Genomic DNA, 15394 nt, shown 5'->3' with positions numbered 1-15394 from the left:
TCTCTTATCACTGATTTTTTTTCTCTCTCTCCCTCTCCCTTCCTCTCTGAAATCAATAAAAACATATTATTTTAAAAAAAGACTTAGTAACATTTCTCATTCTCTCTCTTACAACATTCTTGTTGAAAAATTAGAAAAGCATGATCTCATTAGCTGTTCTTAGATGGGTGCCCCATGGCACATGGATACACTCCATCAACATTTATTGACTGAACTAGAGGAGAGGCCTGATGCACGAAATTCATGCAAGGGGCTCAGCCCCTGCCACTGCAGCGGCTGCCTCTGTCTTGGCCCCTGCCACCACAGCTTCATCCGGAAGAACATCCGGAAGGACATCGGGTCTAATTAGCATATTACGTTTTTATTATTATAAATGAGCCCTAGGAATTCATCAATTGTACTAAACATCTGCCACTAGAGACCCTTAAAATCAGCTGCCCACAGCAGCTGCCCCAAACCTCTGCAATTCTCTAAGCCTTGGACCCCACAGCCACCTCCTTTCTCATTCTCAGCAGGTGCTCTTGTTAATTATTTCACAGAGAAAGAGGTCCTCTGGGTAAAACCACTGCCAAGTTCTCTCCTCTCCACCTCCAAACTTACCTGTAGGCACCCATCAGTTCTATGGTCTCCTTTCTCTTCCTGGAAAGTGGATCTGCCACCCGCCTGCTGGGTCCCAATATGACTCCCCCTAGACCCTGGCAACCACTTACCTCATTCCTGTGTCTATGGATTTCCTATTCTAAGCATTTCATAGTGACCTTTTTTTGTCTGACTTCCCTTACTTAGCGTAACATTTCTGAAATTCATCCACATTATAGCATGTATCAGAACTTCATTCCTTTCCATGACTAATATTACACTCTATATACCACAGTCTGTTTACCCAATTATAGCTGCTTTTGCACTACAACTGCAGAGGTCAGAGATGAATATGTGGGACAGAGGCTGTGTGGCCTGCTGAAAATATTTATTATCTGCCTCTTTATGGGGGGAAATTACAACCCCTGAAATCTCCATGTCTTCATCTTCAGAAATAGTGGCTTCTCAGACAACTGTCTCAGATGCCGTCCATGTTAACAGTCACTGTAGCACTATATGGAACAGAAAGATACCGGAAACAAAATGCCCATCCTTAGAAAACTGGTTAAATGACAGTAAATCCATACTGTGTAATACCATGCGGAATCAGGTAAACGTGTACATGCTGACAGGGGAAGATTTCTTGGTTGGATTAGGTTTAAAAAAGCAAAGGATTACAGTACATATAGTACATATGCACAGACTATATTACCTTTTTCTTAAAAAATAATAAGCCATAAGTTAAGTACATGTATACACATCTGCACAAAAATTCCCTGAGAATCACAGGAACCTTTCACTTACCACATTGTACCTTTCCGAAATTTCTGCCTGGAATTTCTAACTTTACATGTGCATTTATTACACTGTTAAAAGATACTAAGAGGAAATCATGGCCAGAACCGGTTTGGTTCAGTGGATAGAGCGTCGGCCTGCGGACTCAAGGGTCCCGGGTTCGATTCTGGTCAAGGGCATGTACCTTGGTTGCGGGCACATCCCCAGTGGGGGGCGTGCAGGAGGCGGCTGATCGATGTTTCTCTCTCATCAATGTTTCTAACTCTCTATCACTCTCCTTTCCTCTCTGTAAAAAATCCATAAAATATATTTTTTAAAAAAAGAGGAAATCATGGTTCCATGTATTTTCATTCTTTACAAACCTCTGTATTTACACGTAATCATGAAAAGGCAATCTAATAAATACTCTGCTTTTAAAGAAGAAAATAAAAAAGGGAATTCCAACCTGCCGAAGTCTGGTGTACGCTATGCTTTGTGGTTTTTAAAATCAGCTTTCTTTTTTCCCCCCACTTAACAGGCCCGTGGTCCTCCAAAGAAGAAAAAGCCCCTACCACAGCTAGACACAGCGCCAGACGGCCTCTCAGATGCGTCCACGTCAGTCATGCACTAGGTTCCGATCCGAGCTTCCCGCTGACCACTACTGAAAGGCCTTCCCCATCACTCAGCCACAGAACACGGCAAATCCATCGCCGGAGTGCAGGGCGCGGCGACGCAGCTTCAGCACACCAGGCAGCCTGGCGGGCTGGTTCGCAGGGTTTATCTATGTGTGTGATGGTCCCTAAACATTTTCCAGATGTGCTGACCTCATAAAACTACCACCTACCAGGGGCTGTGAAAGAACTGCTCCGAGACCGTATTTTTCCCATCCCCCAACTACCGCGACCCCGTGGGCCCCTGGCTGGGCAGCCCCCTAAGTTCTGCACCAGGTTGAGCACCAGGCTTGAGCCTTGAAAAGACAACGATGGCAAGCAGCTGGGCAGCAGGGAAGTTTTGCATCTGCCAACCCCTCCCTGTTGATGCCCAGGGCCAGGAGTCCACCCGTTCCTTGTTCCTTGGGATTTAAGCCTCTGGGCTCCTGCAAAATTGGGGGTCTGCCTTACGTTCCCAACCAGTCTACCCTCGAACCCTGCCGCTTTGGTAGGGTCCCCGTAACTTGCTCCTCTTAGACCTGCCTCCAGTAGAGGGGCCGGCCTTCCTCCCTCGACCGCCAGCTGGGAGCTCCTTTCTCCTCGACCCTTGCTACTCCCACCGTGAAACTATGGTTGCTAGACCCTTTCTCCTCTGCTCTGGCCGATGGAACCCTTACAGCATCCGCTTTCTCACTGAAGCATCTGGACAAGTCGCTGGGGCAAGATAGATGTGCGCCGTGTATTTTCTTCCGGTTACAAAATAAAATTAACTGAGGAACTAGCCCCAAATTGAAACTATCTTTCCTGATGTTGCCTACATACAAGGCACTTTGTACATCTTCCAAGGAGGCCAAGATTCGGCCGCCTTCTTCCCTTAGGGAGTTTGCAATGCAGCAGAGAAAAAACAAATTGAGAAATAACTATAAATAATCCAGCGCAAAGAACACTCCAGGACACAAGAGAGGCACAAAGTGCTGCAGAGTGTAAAGGATGAAGAGATCATCGCCAGCGGGGGAGCCAGGGAAAGATTCATGAAGGAGGCGGCTTTGCGGTTGATACTGATGAACGATCGGGACTTCTACGAGGTGGGACGTAGGCCACAGTTTCTGAGCAGGAGAAAGTCAATTTATCAACTCCTGTGTGTGAATAATGAGCAAATCTGGCCTCTTGTCAATAAATGCTCTGTAATCAGCTGGCTTTTTGTCTGACAGGCTATACTCTATCATCCAAACTTGTTCAAGGAAGATATTTCTTTTAGGGAATCATCATTCAACCCTTCGTGAAATCTCAAAACCTTTTCATTTATAACATGTTCCCCCATCTAGCTTCTTTCTTTTCCATTGCCTAATTATATATTCACTGTTTTTAAATTATGTATCGCTTTTGTATCGGTATGATAAATGCCATGCTTCCTGACTGTCATCAGGACAAAGACGGGGGCCTGAAGTGAGGGGCATTCTACTTAATAACTGCACTCAACAATGATAGCTGCCAGCCGCCCGGCACTGCATGGACCTTAAGCACAACACCCTAAGGGTTTCACAGTGAAAAGTAAATCATTTAAAAAATTTCATTACATCCAGCTGGCATGGCTCAGTGCTTGAGCGTTGACCTATGAACCAGAAGATCATGGTTCGATTGCTGGTCAGGGCACATGCGGGCTCGATCCCCAGTGTGGGGCGTGCAGGAGGCAGCCTATCAATGATTCTCTTTCATCATTGCGCGCTCTCTCTCTCTCTCTCTCTCTCTCTCTTCCCCCCCTCCTCTCTGAAATCAACAAAAATATATTTTTAAAAATTTCATTACAATCCATTGCGATCAAAATTTTATTATTTACTTTTTTTTTAATTGATTTCAAAAAGGAAGGGAGAAGGAGGAAGGGACAGAAACATCAATGATGAGAATCACTGATCAGCTGACTCCTGCACACTCCCTACTGGGAACCGGGGCATGTGCCCTGACTGGGAATTGAACCATAGCCTCCTGGTTCATGGATAGATGCTCAATCACTGAGCAACACTGGCCAGGCTGCGGTCAAAATTTTTATTTATCCAGATGTTACCTTCAGTAATACTTGCAGGACAATTGCAGTGCAGGGTCTAAGGCTTCCTTCTGGCTAAGTGACAGGTAAACTTAGTTTCCCACGCTGTGCTACGCATGGAGACTCCCTGAGACGCCTGCTTATGTCCTGCTCAGCTCAGACCCCCAGGGGTTCCTGGAATATGGATGTCAGCCCTGAACAAAAGACTCAGCACACACATCCAAAGGCCAGCACATATGCAGACAAGTCAGTCTCCATCTCTGTTCTTCTCTCTCACACATGCACACATGCACACACACGCATGCATGCACCACACATGCACACACATGCACGCACCACACATAGCTGAAACATGGCTTCAAGGACATGTACTTTAGCTGTAATACTTACCCCTCTCTTCTCCAGCAGGATCAGCCAACCACTAAAAGGCACCCTACTAATTAAAACCCAGACAATGTCTTTTAATTTGACATGGTGCCAAAGTAGCCCCCAAACCCTGAATTTCAACACATGGAAGGATTTCTCCTACATTAGTAAAGACCTGGGTGAAAAAAATCTATTCTCTTTAGACTTTCAGAGGTGCAGGCCTGAGAAAACAAAATAACTCGAGGTAAGTTATGTAGATGTATTTATTAGTGAAGAGGTGGAAAGGTAGTTTGAAATTCATGTTACCACTTAGTACCTTCTAATTTCTATGATTTTTCACCACCTTCAGCTTCCCAAAGTTCACATTTCCTACTTTCGCCTCACTAAGTGGTGGTGGGGTGGGGGTGAAGGGAATAGAGAGGGTGGCGGCGAGGAGCGGGGGGGCGGGGGGGGGGAGGAGGAGGCTGTTTTCTAGAGTCGTATGGGCACTTGCCCAGTTTGCAAAGAGAATGAATTCCAAACATGTATTAAAGAGTTGGCTGTTTACAACTCAAGAATGCCAAAGACACCTCCACATAGAAATCAGGTTGTACCCACGGCAGATGGTTCGGAGGCAGCCCGAGTCCTACATGCACCATGTCCTCAGAGAAACAGTATTAACGCAGGCACACCTGACCACCTACCCAACAGCCGCAACCTGAGTCCACTGTGAAATACCAGGAACACACCTCCCAGTGGCAGCGCCTGTCCCCTTGGCATCCTGAGACTTGTCTACTGAAGGAGCAGGACAAAGTTCACGTGGATATTCCCTCTATAACATGATCTATGCGTTTCTGAAAAACCTCACATCCTGCAAAGTCACACTCTCAAAATAAGAGGGTTTATGGTGGAAAACGGTTTCAAGTGGTTAGGGGCAGACCGCTTGAAACCGATGTAACTTTGTAACCAGAGAACTAACCAGAAGAGTAATTAATACCAAGAGAGATGACTAGGACAGCCCAGACCAGCAGCTCGGCCGAGGCTGCGGCTGCCTCCAGGGATATTAAACATGCAAACATGCGTGTGACAACAGAGAGGCTCTGAGCCCAAGGCCTGCTGATAAGGTGGCCACGGAGGGAGTCACCCCTGCCAGGAGCCCAGAGTCCTCCCAGGCTGGGCTGCCTTCTTTGGGGATGGGGCCCTGGGTGCAGGTGCTCATTTTTAATTTTCCTAAAATACAGTTGAAAGGGTGTCCGCTGCCTGAGAGGCCTTCCCTTTCTTGCCTAAGGCTGTAATTCTACTCCTGCGATGCCTGCTTCTCTTGCCAAAGAAAAACTGCCTCCTGACGTCTTTCCTCTACTTTTCAATTGAGCTAGCTCGGTTATGGAACTGCGTGCCTACCAGACCCACTGTGTTCCTAGGATGGGACTTGTGGCCTCCTGAGAGCTCTCCGCCGGTGAGAGCAGGGCCTTTCCCAGGCACCCATTCCCAGACACTCTCAATTAGAGAAGGGGCAGCCATCAACATCATGTCAATTCAGTGAACTCCTTGAGTTCTACCTCATCATCAGGAGTCTTATTCTCTCTCAAAGTATGTGAGTCCTGGGTAGGTCAGGATTGGGAGACCAGCCCTGTCCAAGAAAAATGTAATATGAGCCCCAAATGAAATTTAAAAATTTTAGTAGCCACATTAAAAAAGTAAAAAGAAACTAATATATCTAATACTGTATTCTATATAACCTAGCATATCCAAAGTATGTAATGAATATAAAAATTATTAACGAGAATTTCACATTCTTTCTTTCATACCAAATCTTTAAAATCCAGTATTTTGCCCACATAGCATATCTGATTTGGAGTAACCATATTTCAAGTGCTCAAAAGCCACCTGTGGCCAGTGACAGTACAGTTCTATTCAGATCCTCTGTAGATAGCAAAGTGTCATATTTTTAAAACTTCATCATTAAAAGATTATACCACCCAATGAAGCACAAAAAATGTTTAAGTTCATATTCATATTCCCACAAAGGGTACCTTTCACATGTTAGTTTCAATGCAATTTATTAGTCCTTAATTACCTAGAACATTCATTAACCAGAACACTCCCTAACTACACTCAGTTTTTGAATTTTAACAGCTTTATTGAGATACTAGAGGCCCGGTGCACAAAATTCGTGCGGGGGGTGGAGTCCCTTAGCCCGGCCTGCACCCTCTCCAATCCGGGACCCCTTGGGAGATGTCCGACTGCCTCTCGCAATCTGGGAACCGCTGGCTCCTAATCATTCACCTGCCTGCCTGCCTGATCGCCCCTAACCACCTCTGCCTGCCTGCCTGATCATACCTAACTGCTCCCCTGCTGGCCTGATCGCCCCTAACCACCTCTGCCTCACCCCGCACCCGGGACCCAGGATTCCCTCCTCCAACTGGTTGTAGGCACCTGGGACCTGGGCTTCCCTCCCTCTGGCCAGCCGCAGGCACCCAGGACTGCGGGGTGGGCAGCTTGTCCCTCTTCCGGGCTGCAGGTGCAGACGCAGCCGCTGGTGCCCGGGACCGCAGGGCGGGCGGCTTGTCCCTCTCCTGAGCCACAGACACAGGTGCAGCTGCTGGCACCCAGGACCACGGGGTGGGCGCTTGTCCCTTTTCTGGGCCGCAGCCTGGCTGGTCCCCATTCCTCTCTCCCCAGTGTTGAGTGTCTGAGCCCTTATGGCGCGATGGTGTGATGACCATTTGCATATTAGCTCTTTATTATATAGGATAATTCACATACCATAAATTCACCCGTTTAAAGTATATAATTCAATGGTTTTTGTGCATTTCATTAATTTTAAAAAACTGGTAAAGTGCCCAGCCACAATGGCTCAGTTGGTTGAGCATTATCCTGTGCACTGAAAATTGCAGGTTAGATTCCCAGTCAGGGCACATACCTGGGTTGTGGGTTCAATCCCCAGTCAGGGAGTGTATGGAGAAAACCAATCGCTGTTTCTTTCTCACATTAATGTTTCTCTCTCTCTCTCCCTTTCTCTCTCTCTCCTTTCTCATCTAAAATCAATGAATATGTCCTTGGTTGAGAATTTTAAAAAATTTTAATGGTATTAACTATAATAGGTTAAAGTCATAGAACTCACCATAATTTTAAGTTAGAGACAAATACTGAAATCAAATTTTAATGCTTTAACTTAACATTTGCTTCAAACAGGAAACACTGCATTATGGACTCTTCTTTTTAAACTACTTTTTTTTTGTTGTTTAAGTTCTCAAGGAAAACTAAAGACATTCCAATAATTTTATATATTTTATCCTGGTAAAACAAGATGTGGAGAAAACTGTTCAGAGTACCAAGCAGAGTTAATTAATTCGGTACAGCCGCCTCACACGGGCCAGAGCTTGCAAGCAGATGTGCTGGCTAAATAGCTCAGGTCACTCTCAGACGCTGTGGAGGGTAACCTCCCATTCCTCAGAAGGTCTGGCAGGCAGCTTGAGTCGACAGCAAACACTTGGACACATGGAAAAGTGGGATTTAATATCTCTTGATTTGCACTCTTCATTTATTTCCAAACCTTTGCATTTACATAGGGGGAAAAAAAGCCCCATAGTCAGACATATACCATACTAAGGACTAGCCACTAAAGTAAAAGACGAGGAAGCAATTTTAGGCACAGTTACCACAAATGTATTTTGGGAACTTTTACCTTGTTTCTCATAAACTAGAAAGTGTACTTCATGTTTCTTTTGATTTCTAATGACCAATGCATTTAAACTATTAACATTTCATTTGCAACACGTGTCTGTTTCAGAGCTAGCAGCTGGACTATTTATTTTGCTAGCTGGTGATAGAATTCAATCCAGAGTCTTTGAAAACATTTACCAGCTTTCCCTCTGACCTTCTGTGTACTTTCCAAATCAGGCGACTTTGATTTTTATTAGCTAAAGGTTTACATACTGCAACGCTAACACTGTTACCTTCGGAATAAATTGTTTATAGCTCAGGTGCGGTTTGAAATATTTTCCTCCACGCAGTACCCTGGAGGTTGAGGAGGAGAGAAGTTGAACTCGGTCACTCTAGAGCAACAGTTTTCCTTTGTGAGTCCGACAATGTTCAGGCCGCAGATCTAGACGCAGGCGGGGAAACCAGTTGTGAAAACAGTGCTAGTCCTCTACAAAACCACAGGCTTCCTCTGCGAGCTCCCAAGTGCTTCATAATCACAAAATCACTATCCTCGGGGAGGGCCTCGTCATGCATTCTTAAGATTTATTCTTTGACACTAGCGTTTTGACATGGTAGACAAGGCATGAGCTTGGAACCCGGACCGATCTGACTTAACATCACGACTCTTGCCTATTAGCTATATAGTCTTAACCAAATAATTTAACCTGAGTCATAGTTTCGAGCTCTGCAAAATGGAAGTAATTATTCCTGCCTCATAACTGGATTGTGAGCACTCGCACTGAACAGATGCTCAATTCGATGGTTTCTGATGGAGTCAAAAATCCCCCTTCACAGAGTCCCTCCCAACATCCTCAGCCCACAGCATCACTCATTACACGTTCATTCATTCACTCAGTCAAAACTATCTACTGGCTCCAATGGAGGTGGAAAGACAAATCGACTGTGGCCCCTTCTCTTGAGAGATACACAGTATGTCTGTGGGTCCCAGATATTAAATGGGGAAAATCCAAAATAGCGAATATTTAGTCACTTCAGAGAGTTCTGTGGAGCCCACAGAAGGGCCAACCTTACTGAGAGAGTGGGGAAGGATTTTATGGAGAAGACATTTGAACTATGACTGTCTTTAGATAAAGACGGCGGGAAGAGCATCGTGAGCAGAGGGAACAACATGTGGGAAGGCAGAGGTGTGAAACGGATTCCATATTCAGTGTGGCTACGCACAAGATGTGGTTGCCTAGGGCGCAAGATGGGCTTTTGTATTTTATCCTAAATGTGACAGGAGCCACTAGAGGTTTTTTTATAGCATGAAAACAGCACAATCAATCTGTTTTTAAGAAGCTAATTCTGTCCGCAGTGGGACGACAGACTGGACCACAGAAAGCAGGTGACAGGAAACCTGCTGGGCTGCAGCCACAGCCCCAAAGGGGAAAATGGGGTCTTGGGTGAAAGCAGAGGCGGCAGAGGTGGGAGAGAAGCTGTGAGGCGGTGTCGGAGGTGAAATCAACAGAAATGGGTGACTGGCAGCAGATACCTAACCTGGAAGATAAGCTGGACGGGGACACCGATACCCAGAAAGAACTGCAAGCAGTGGAGCAGGTTTGAGGGGGTAGGTGATGACCTGAGTTTTCAGACATAGTGCACCGGAAAATCTTAGATGACGATGCTAAGGCAAGTTGGAATATGGATCCAGGACTGTGGAGAAATACAGATTGAAACATGATCAGCATTTATATGAGGCTGAAGCCAAAGGAATATATTAGGATGTGGATTAGCCAATAGGAATAGGAGAGGACCACAATAACAGCAGGCAGAGTAAGAAAAGACCAAGAACGGGCCCAGGAGCCCCAGATTTAAGTGATGCTTACCTATGTGACTCAGTATATACTTAATTATACATTGCCTTTTATCATTATTACTAGAGACCCGGTGCACGAATTTGTGCACCAGTGGGGTCCCTCAGCCTGGCCTGCAGGATCGGGCTGAAACCGGCTCTTCAACATCCCCTGAGGGGTCCCAGATTGCAAGAGGGCACAGGCCAGGCTGAGGGACCCCATCAGTGCACGATCAGGGCCAGGGAGTGACATGGGAGATTGGCCAGCTGGGCAGGGACCATGGGAGGGCTCCAGGGTGTGTCGGGCCCATCTCACTCAGTCCTGATCAGTCAGACCCCAGCAGCAAGCTAACCTACTGGTCGGATCATCTGCCCCCTGGTGGTCAGTGCATGTCATAGCAAGTGGTTGAGCAGCCTTAGCATATCACGCTTTGATTGATTGAACGGCCAACTGGACTACCAGACACTTAGTATAATAGGCTTTTATTATATAGGATTATTTTATATTTAAAATTTTTAATTTATTGACTTGAGAGAGAAAAAAAAACACATCAATTTGTTGCTCCACTTATTTATGCATTCATTAGCTGATTCTTATTTGTGCCCTGACCGGGGATTGAACCTGCAACCTTGGTGCATCAGGATGATACTCCAGCCAACTGAACCACCCAGCCAGGACAGCTTTTATCATTATTTACCTGCACTGTGAGAGCATACAGTCTCCCCAAATAGGTTAAAAAGATAGTGCTTATAACCATTGCTTAAGGAGCACCCAGAACAGCAACAGGTATGTAAAAGACACACAGAATTGAAATACAGGAAACTTACATGGAGTACAAGAAAATGAGGGTTGCATTTTAAAAAGGCTTCAAGTATTGGCCCAAGGAATTTTAACATCATCCATTAGATAATAAGAAAACAATCAAAGTTTTTGAGAATTGAAGTCATCAAACAAAAACAGTATTTTTAAAAGATTTATGTAGGGTGGAAGAAAAACAGAGATTCCACAGCCCAGGAACCCATTAGAAATGAACTGTGGGCATTGAGCCACTGGTCCTAGGGGAACGCGAGAGCCGAAGGGGATATAATCCATCTAGTTGATGAATGGAACAACATGCATGGGTCCCCCAATTTTTTTTTAAAGAGACTTGCCAAAGAGAGAGAAGCAAGGATTGCATGGAAGGTGAATAAGAAGTGGGCAGGTGGAATGGGAAAAGTAGGCAAGGATATCTATTTACTTGTAGAAGTGGTGAGAGACCTGGGATACATGAGATAACAGGAAGAGGGGGCATCTAAAATGTTAGATTTTGAAAAATATTAATGCAGTGGTTATTTGTGGTTTCACTTTCCGAGGTTTCAGTTACCCAGTGATCAACAGCGGTCTGAAAATATTACATGAAAAATGCCAGAAGTAAGTAAGTCATAAGTTTTAGACTGCACGCCGGTCTGAGCACAGTGGTGACATCTTGTGCTGTCCCGCCCCATCCCACCCACACCCCTTTGTCCGGTGTCTCCCCGCCATATCCGCTTCCCCACCCATGAGTCACTTAGTAGTAACTTGCTCATCAGATCGACTGTCACAGCATCGCCGTGCTTGTGTTCAGGTCACTCTTATTTCACTTGATCATGGCCTCGAAGAGCAAGAGTAGTTGAAACTTTATCACAGGTGCGTATGTGCAGGAAAAAGCATTGTACAGGGTTTGGTACTATCTGCGGTTTCAGTCACCCACGGGGAGTCTTGAAATGTATCCCCTGCAGGTGGGGGGACTACTGTACACACACACGCAGATCTGTAAGATCACCAACATGCATGGGACAGAATCTACTCTTCATGCTACTTGGGTTTTAATGATCAGAATAGCAATTATGACGGCAATGAACATAATACAGTGGATGATGAAGAACTGCCTGAGAAGTCTTCAAGAGCTGAAAGGTATTTGGCCTGTGTCACCGTAGCCGAGCTCTGGGATTGGGGATATAGGTGGATTTACTAAAGAAAAGGCAGCATTGTGTGTATGCTGCCTCCACCATCTGTTCTTCCCTCCGGTTAGCAGAATGAGACAAACTCTCTGGGCAAGATATTGATTCACATTTTTCAAGCGCTGACTCCTGGTTTGGATATAGAGCTGAGGTCAGAATTCCTGTGTCCTTTCCCAACCAAACCGATTTTAAGACAGGCAAGCAATCATAGAATGCTCTTCCGTGCAATAAATATGAAAATACTTAACCTCCCTAGGGTATTACGAAGCATAAATCATGTCTTTAAAGGCCCCATGACAAGCTGAAATGAAAAGCATTCCAAGTAGAGAAACACAATGAGCGCACTACCACAGCCACTCGCTGAATTGTGTGTGGGTAGTTGTACTATTAACTTAATGAGTTTTACGGTTTTGAAAGTATTCATTAATAGCTAAATATTAGGTTGGTAAAATACTCTGTGACTACTCATCTGCCTAAATATACTACAGACTCCAACATTGATCAGCTTGCTCAAATGGCTAGTTTCATGTCTTTGCTTTCTTTCCTCTCTCTCTCTCTCTCTCTCTCTCTCTCTCTCTCTCTCTCTCTCTCTCTCTTACTTCTTAAAGGAACCATTAACAAGAGGATTCACTCATCAGGGCTGAAAATGACTTGCAGCTGGAAGGTCCGACTACAGCCACGGACCTGTTCGAAGACTGCTGATAACATGCTCAGGGAAGGGATGTGGAGAGTAAGAAGGGCAGGGATTACCTTTACCTGCTTCATAAGGGAACAAATAAAATCCTATGAGTGTGACAACTGCAGCCTTTTCAGTACACGCAAGGGCTGAGTCCAGTAATATGAAGCACAAATCTATCCTATCTAATAACAGACAAAGATTAAAATTGACCATACCTTCGCTACACCTCACATTGGCTAATCAGCAAGATATGCAAATTAACCAACAAAGATGGCGGTTAATTTGCATACGTAGGCGCAAAGTGGCGGAGCGAAGACTGAAGGCGGCTCCAGCTACCAGAACCGCAAGAGGCTTGAATACGCCTCCGGCCGCCGGAGCCACGAGAGGCTTGAAGGTGCCTCCGGCCACCGGAGCAGCGAGAGGCTTGAAGGCGCCTCCAGCCGGAGCGAAGGCCTGGGTCCCGGGTGCCGGAGGAAAACCGATGCCGGCAGCCAGGGGAAGGGAAGGCCTATTGCACGAATCTTTTCGTGCAACAGGCCTCTAGTATATATATAAGCCTAATATGCAAAGTGACTGATCGGGAGTTTGATCACTTGCTGTGGTGTACGCTGACCAACAGGGGGCAGTGAGGAACAAAGGAAGGTGCTGGCCGACAGCCGGCAGCCACTAGGGACCCTACCCATGCACAAATTTCATGTACTGGGCCTCTAGTTGAACTATAAAAATCAAAGCTAAACACTTACTCCATGAGTTTATTGAATGTTAAGCCTAAATAGTTTGCTACTCCCCTTACAAAAGTAAACTAGCTGTTATACCATTTAAGAGAGATTAATCCACCCGGCCAGTGTTGCTCAGTGGTTAAGCATCGATTCACAAACCAGGAGTTCCTGGTCCGATTCTCAGTCAGGGCACATGCCCGGGTTATGGGCTTGATCCCCAGTAGGGGGCGTGCAGGAGGCAGCTGCTTGATGATTCTCTCTCATCCCTAATGTTTCTATCTCTCTCCCTCTCCCTTCCTCTCTCTGAAATCAATAAAAACATTTAAAAAAGAGAGAGATTAATCCAATAATACCAAACCTGTTAGGCTAGGCCTTGTATCTATGAGCAATTCAGTTCTGTCCTCCCATTCACATATTCTCTCTTCCCTTTATCATGGCAACCAAAGAAACTGAGCTGGAGGAGATCATAATAGCAAGCAGCACCTTCCACTTTGGGAAAGTCCAACCACTTGTCCGACTTAGGAGTCTGCTCATATCCCAGCCTCACTGTAGCCCCTGCAGGGATCCTATGATTGTATTTCATTAGCAAGGGCTTCCTAAGGTAAAAACCAGAGCTCCAGAGTAATGTGAAACAAGCCTCTTTCCACTTTAAAAATGTGATAATCTCTCCTTTACAACACATCTCTTCCCGCCCCCTCCTCCCTTAGATGCCTGGGCCCTCACAAATCCGAGGCTAAGGCAAGGCCCAGTAGCTTTGGCCTTGTCTGGGAGCTGGTCAGGATGCAGAGTCCTCGGCCCTGACCTCCTGACTCAGAGTCTGTAGTGTATGTAACAAGAGGCCCAGGTAATTCACCTGCACAGGAAAGTCTGGGACACGCTGCATACGGCCAGAGGTTGGTAAATATTTTCTGCAACTGGCCAGATGGTAAACATTTTGGGCTTTGCAGGCCATATGTCTTTGTCACAACCACTCAACTCTGCTGTTACAGTGCAAAAGCAGCCACAGGTACACTGTACCCCAGCAAGCATAACTGCATTAAAGAGAACTTTAGGGACACTGGAGTTTGAATTTTGTATAACTTTCATGTGATGAAATAGTATTCTGTTTTTGAGCTTTTCAACCACTTATAAAGATAAAAATCTAAATTCTTCCTTGTGTGCTGTACAAAAGCAGGCAGTGGGCTGTAGATGATGGAGCCCGCTCTGTACCCTGGTCCTTCAGTGTGAACATGACAATATTGCTGGTTCTACCTGGGCCTTGGTTCCCAACTCTAGGAAATGTATGCCAGTTCCTCAAGGTGGCATGCATAGCCGAATCAAACACAACGGATGATGTTTGACAATATAAAGTAGAGCAAGACCACAATTTCTTTTTCTTTTTACACAGTATTTCTTTTAATGTAGACTGATGCTTAACACCATCCTGATTTTAACATAGCAGGACACACCATAGCTGGAGGGTAGTATATTTGTGAGTACTAAAAGGTATTTATCCTTTTGCAAAATGGACTTTTAACCTCAATAGTCATATCTTCTCATACTATAATAATTGATGGTTACTAACAATGCCATACTTTCCTCTATATAAGTTTTGTCATTTTTATCAAGAAAGCACCAGCGATATCACTTCCTGCTGGGTGAGGGGGAGGTCTGGCGCTGGAACACACAACCATTTAAAAAATTCTCACCAATGTGCCCCTGTGTACACGAGAAGTAAAGGGTGCATAGGAAGGGCATCCTGTAAGGCCCTCTCCATGGGGGACTTTCAAACCTGGTCGGGATGGATAAAAGGAAGCTGGAGGCTCAGTCTGGTGGTGGATACACTAACCCGTGTCCAGAGCCCTGGAAAAATCTCACTGGTAAAGGGACCGGAAGAAGGGGACTCAGAAAGAAAGGAGCTGAGAACTACATTCACAATCTAATGGCTCCCACCTGAGCTATTCCACTACGTCTTAGATGGGAAACACTGGATGAGGTGACTTTAAAGCAAGCATGTCAAACTCAAAGGCTAACACGGGCCAAATAAACACGGTGTAAGTTTATGTGGCTGCAAAAAAAACAAAAGCTTCAATTTTCACAGAAACGTAGGTTTATTTCAATAGAGACATGCGGAATACAAAGGGCTGAAAT

The 15394-nt window shown here is 45.4% G+C and overlaps 1 protein-coding gene across 3 annotated transcripts in view; it reads right to left on the bottom strand.

Moving 5' to 3' along the window:
* STX8 (syntaxin 8) overlaps positions 1–15394 on the bottom strand; it is a 230268-nt gene that overhangs the window by 120354 nt on the left and 94520 nt on the right. Inside the window, exon 7 of one of the 3 annotated variants that reach the window (XM_059668637.1) lies at positions 7742–7881. The exons of the other annotated variants lie outside the window; for them this stretch is intronic. Within the exon in view, the coding sequence (XP_059524620.1) occupies positions 7757–7881 (125 nt within the window). The 3' untranslated portion in view covers positions 7742–7756. Of the gene's footprint in view, positions 1–7741; positions 7882–15394 lie in introns of those variants that run through there. 3 annotated transcript variants of the gene reach the window in all.

This window comes from Myotis daubentonii, chromosome 16 (genome assembly GCF_963259705.1).
Source record: "Myotis daubentonii chromosome 16, mMyoDau2.1, whole genome shotgun sequence".
NCBI lineage: Eukaryota > Metazoa > Chordata > Mammalia > Chiroptera > Vespertilionidae > Myotis > Myotis daubentonii.
Note: the sequence above shows the minus strand (reverse complement) of the source record. Positions and strands in the feature narration are given on the sequence as shown.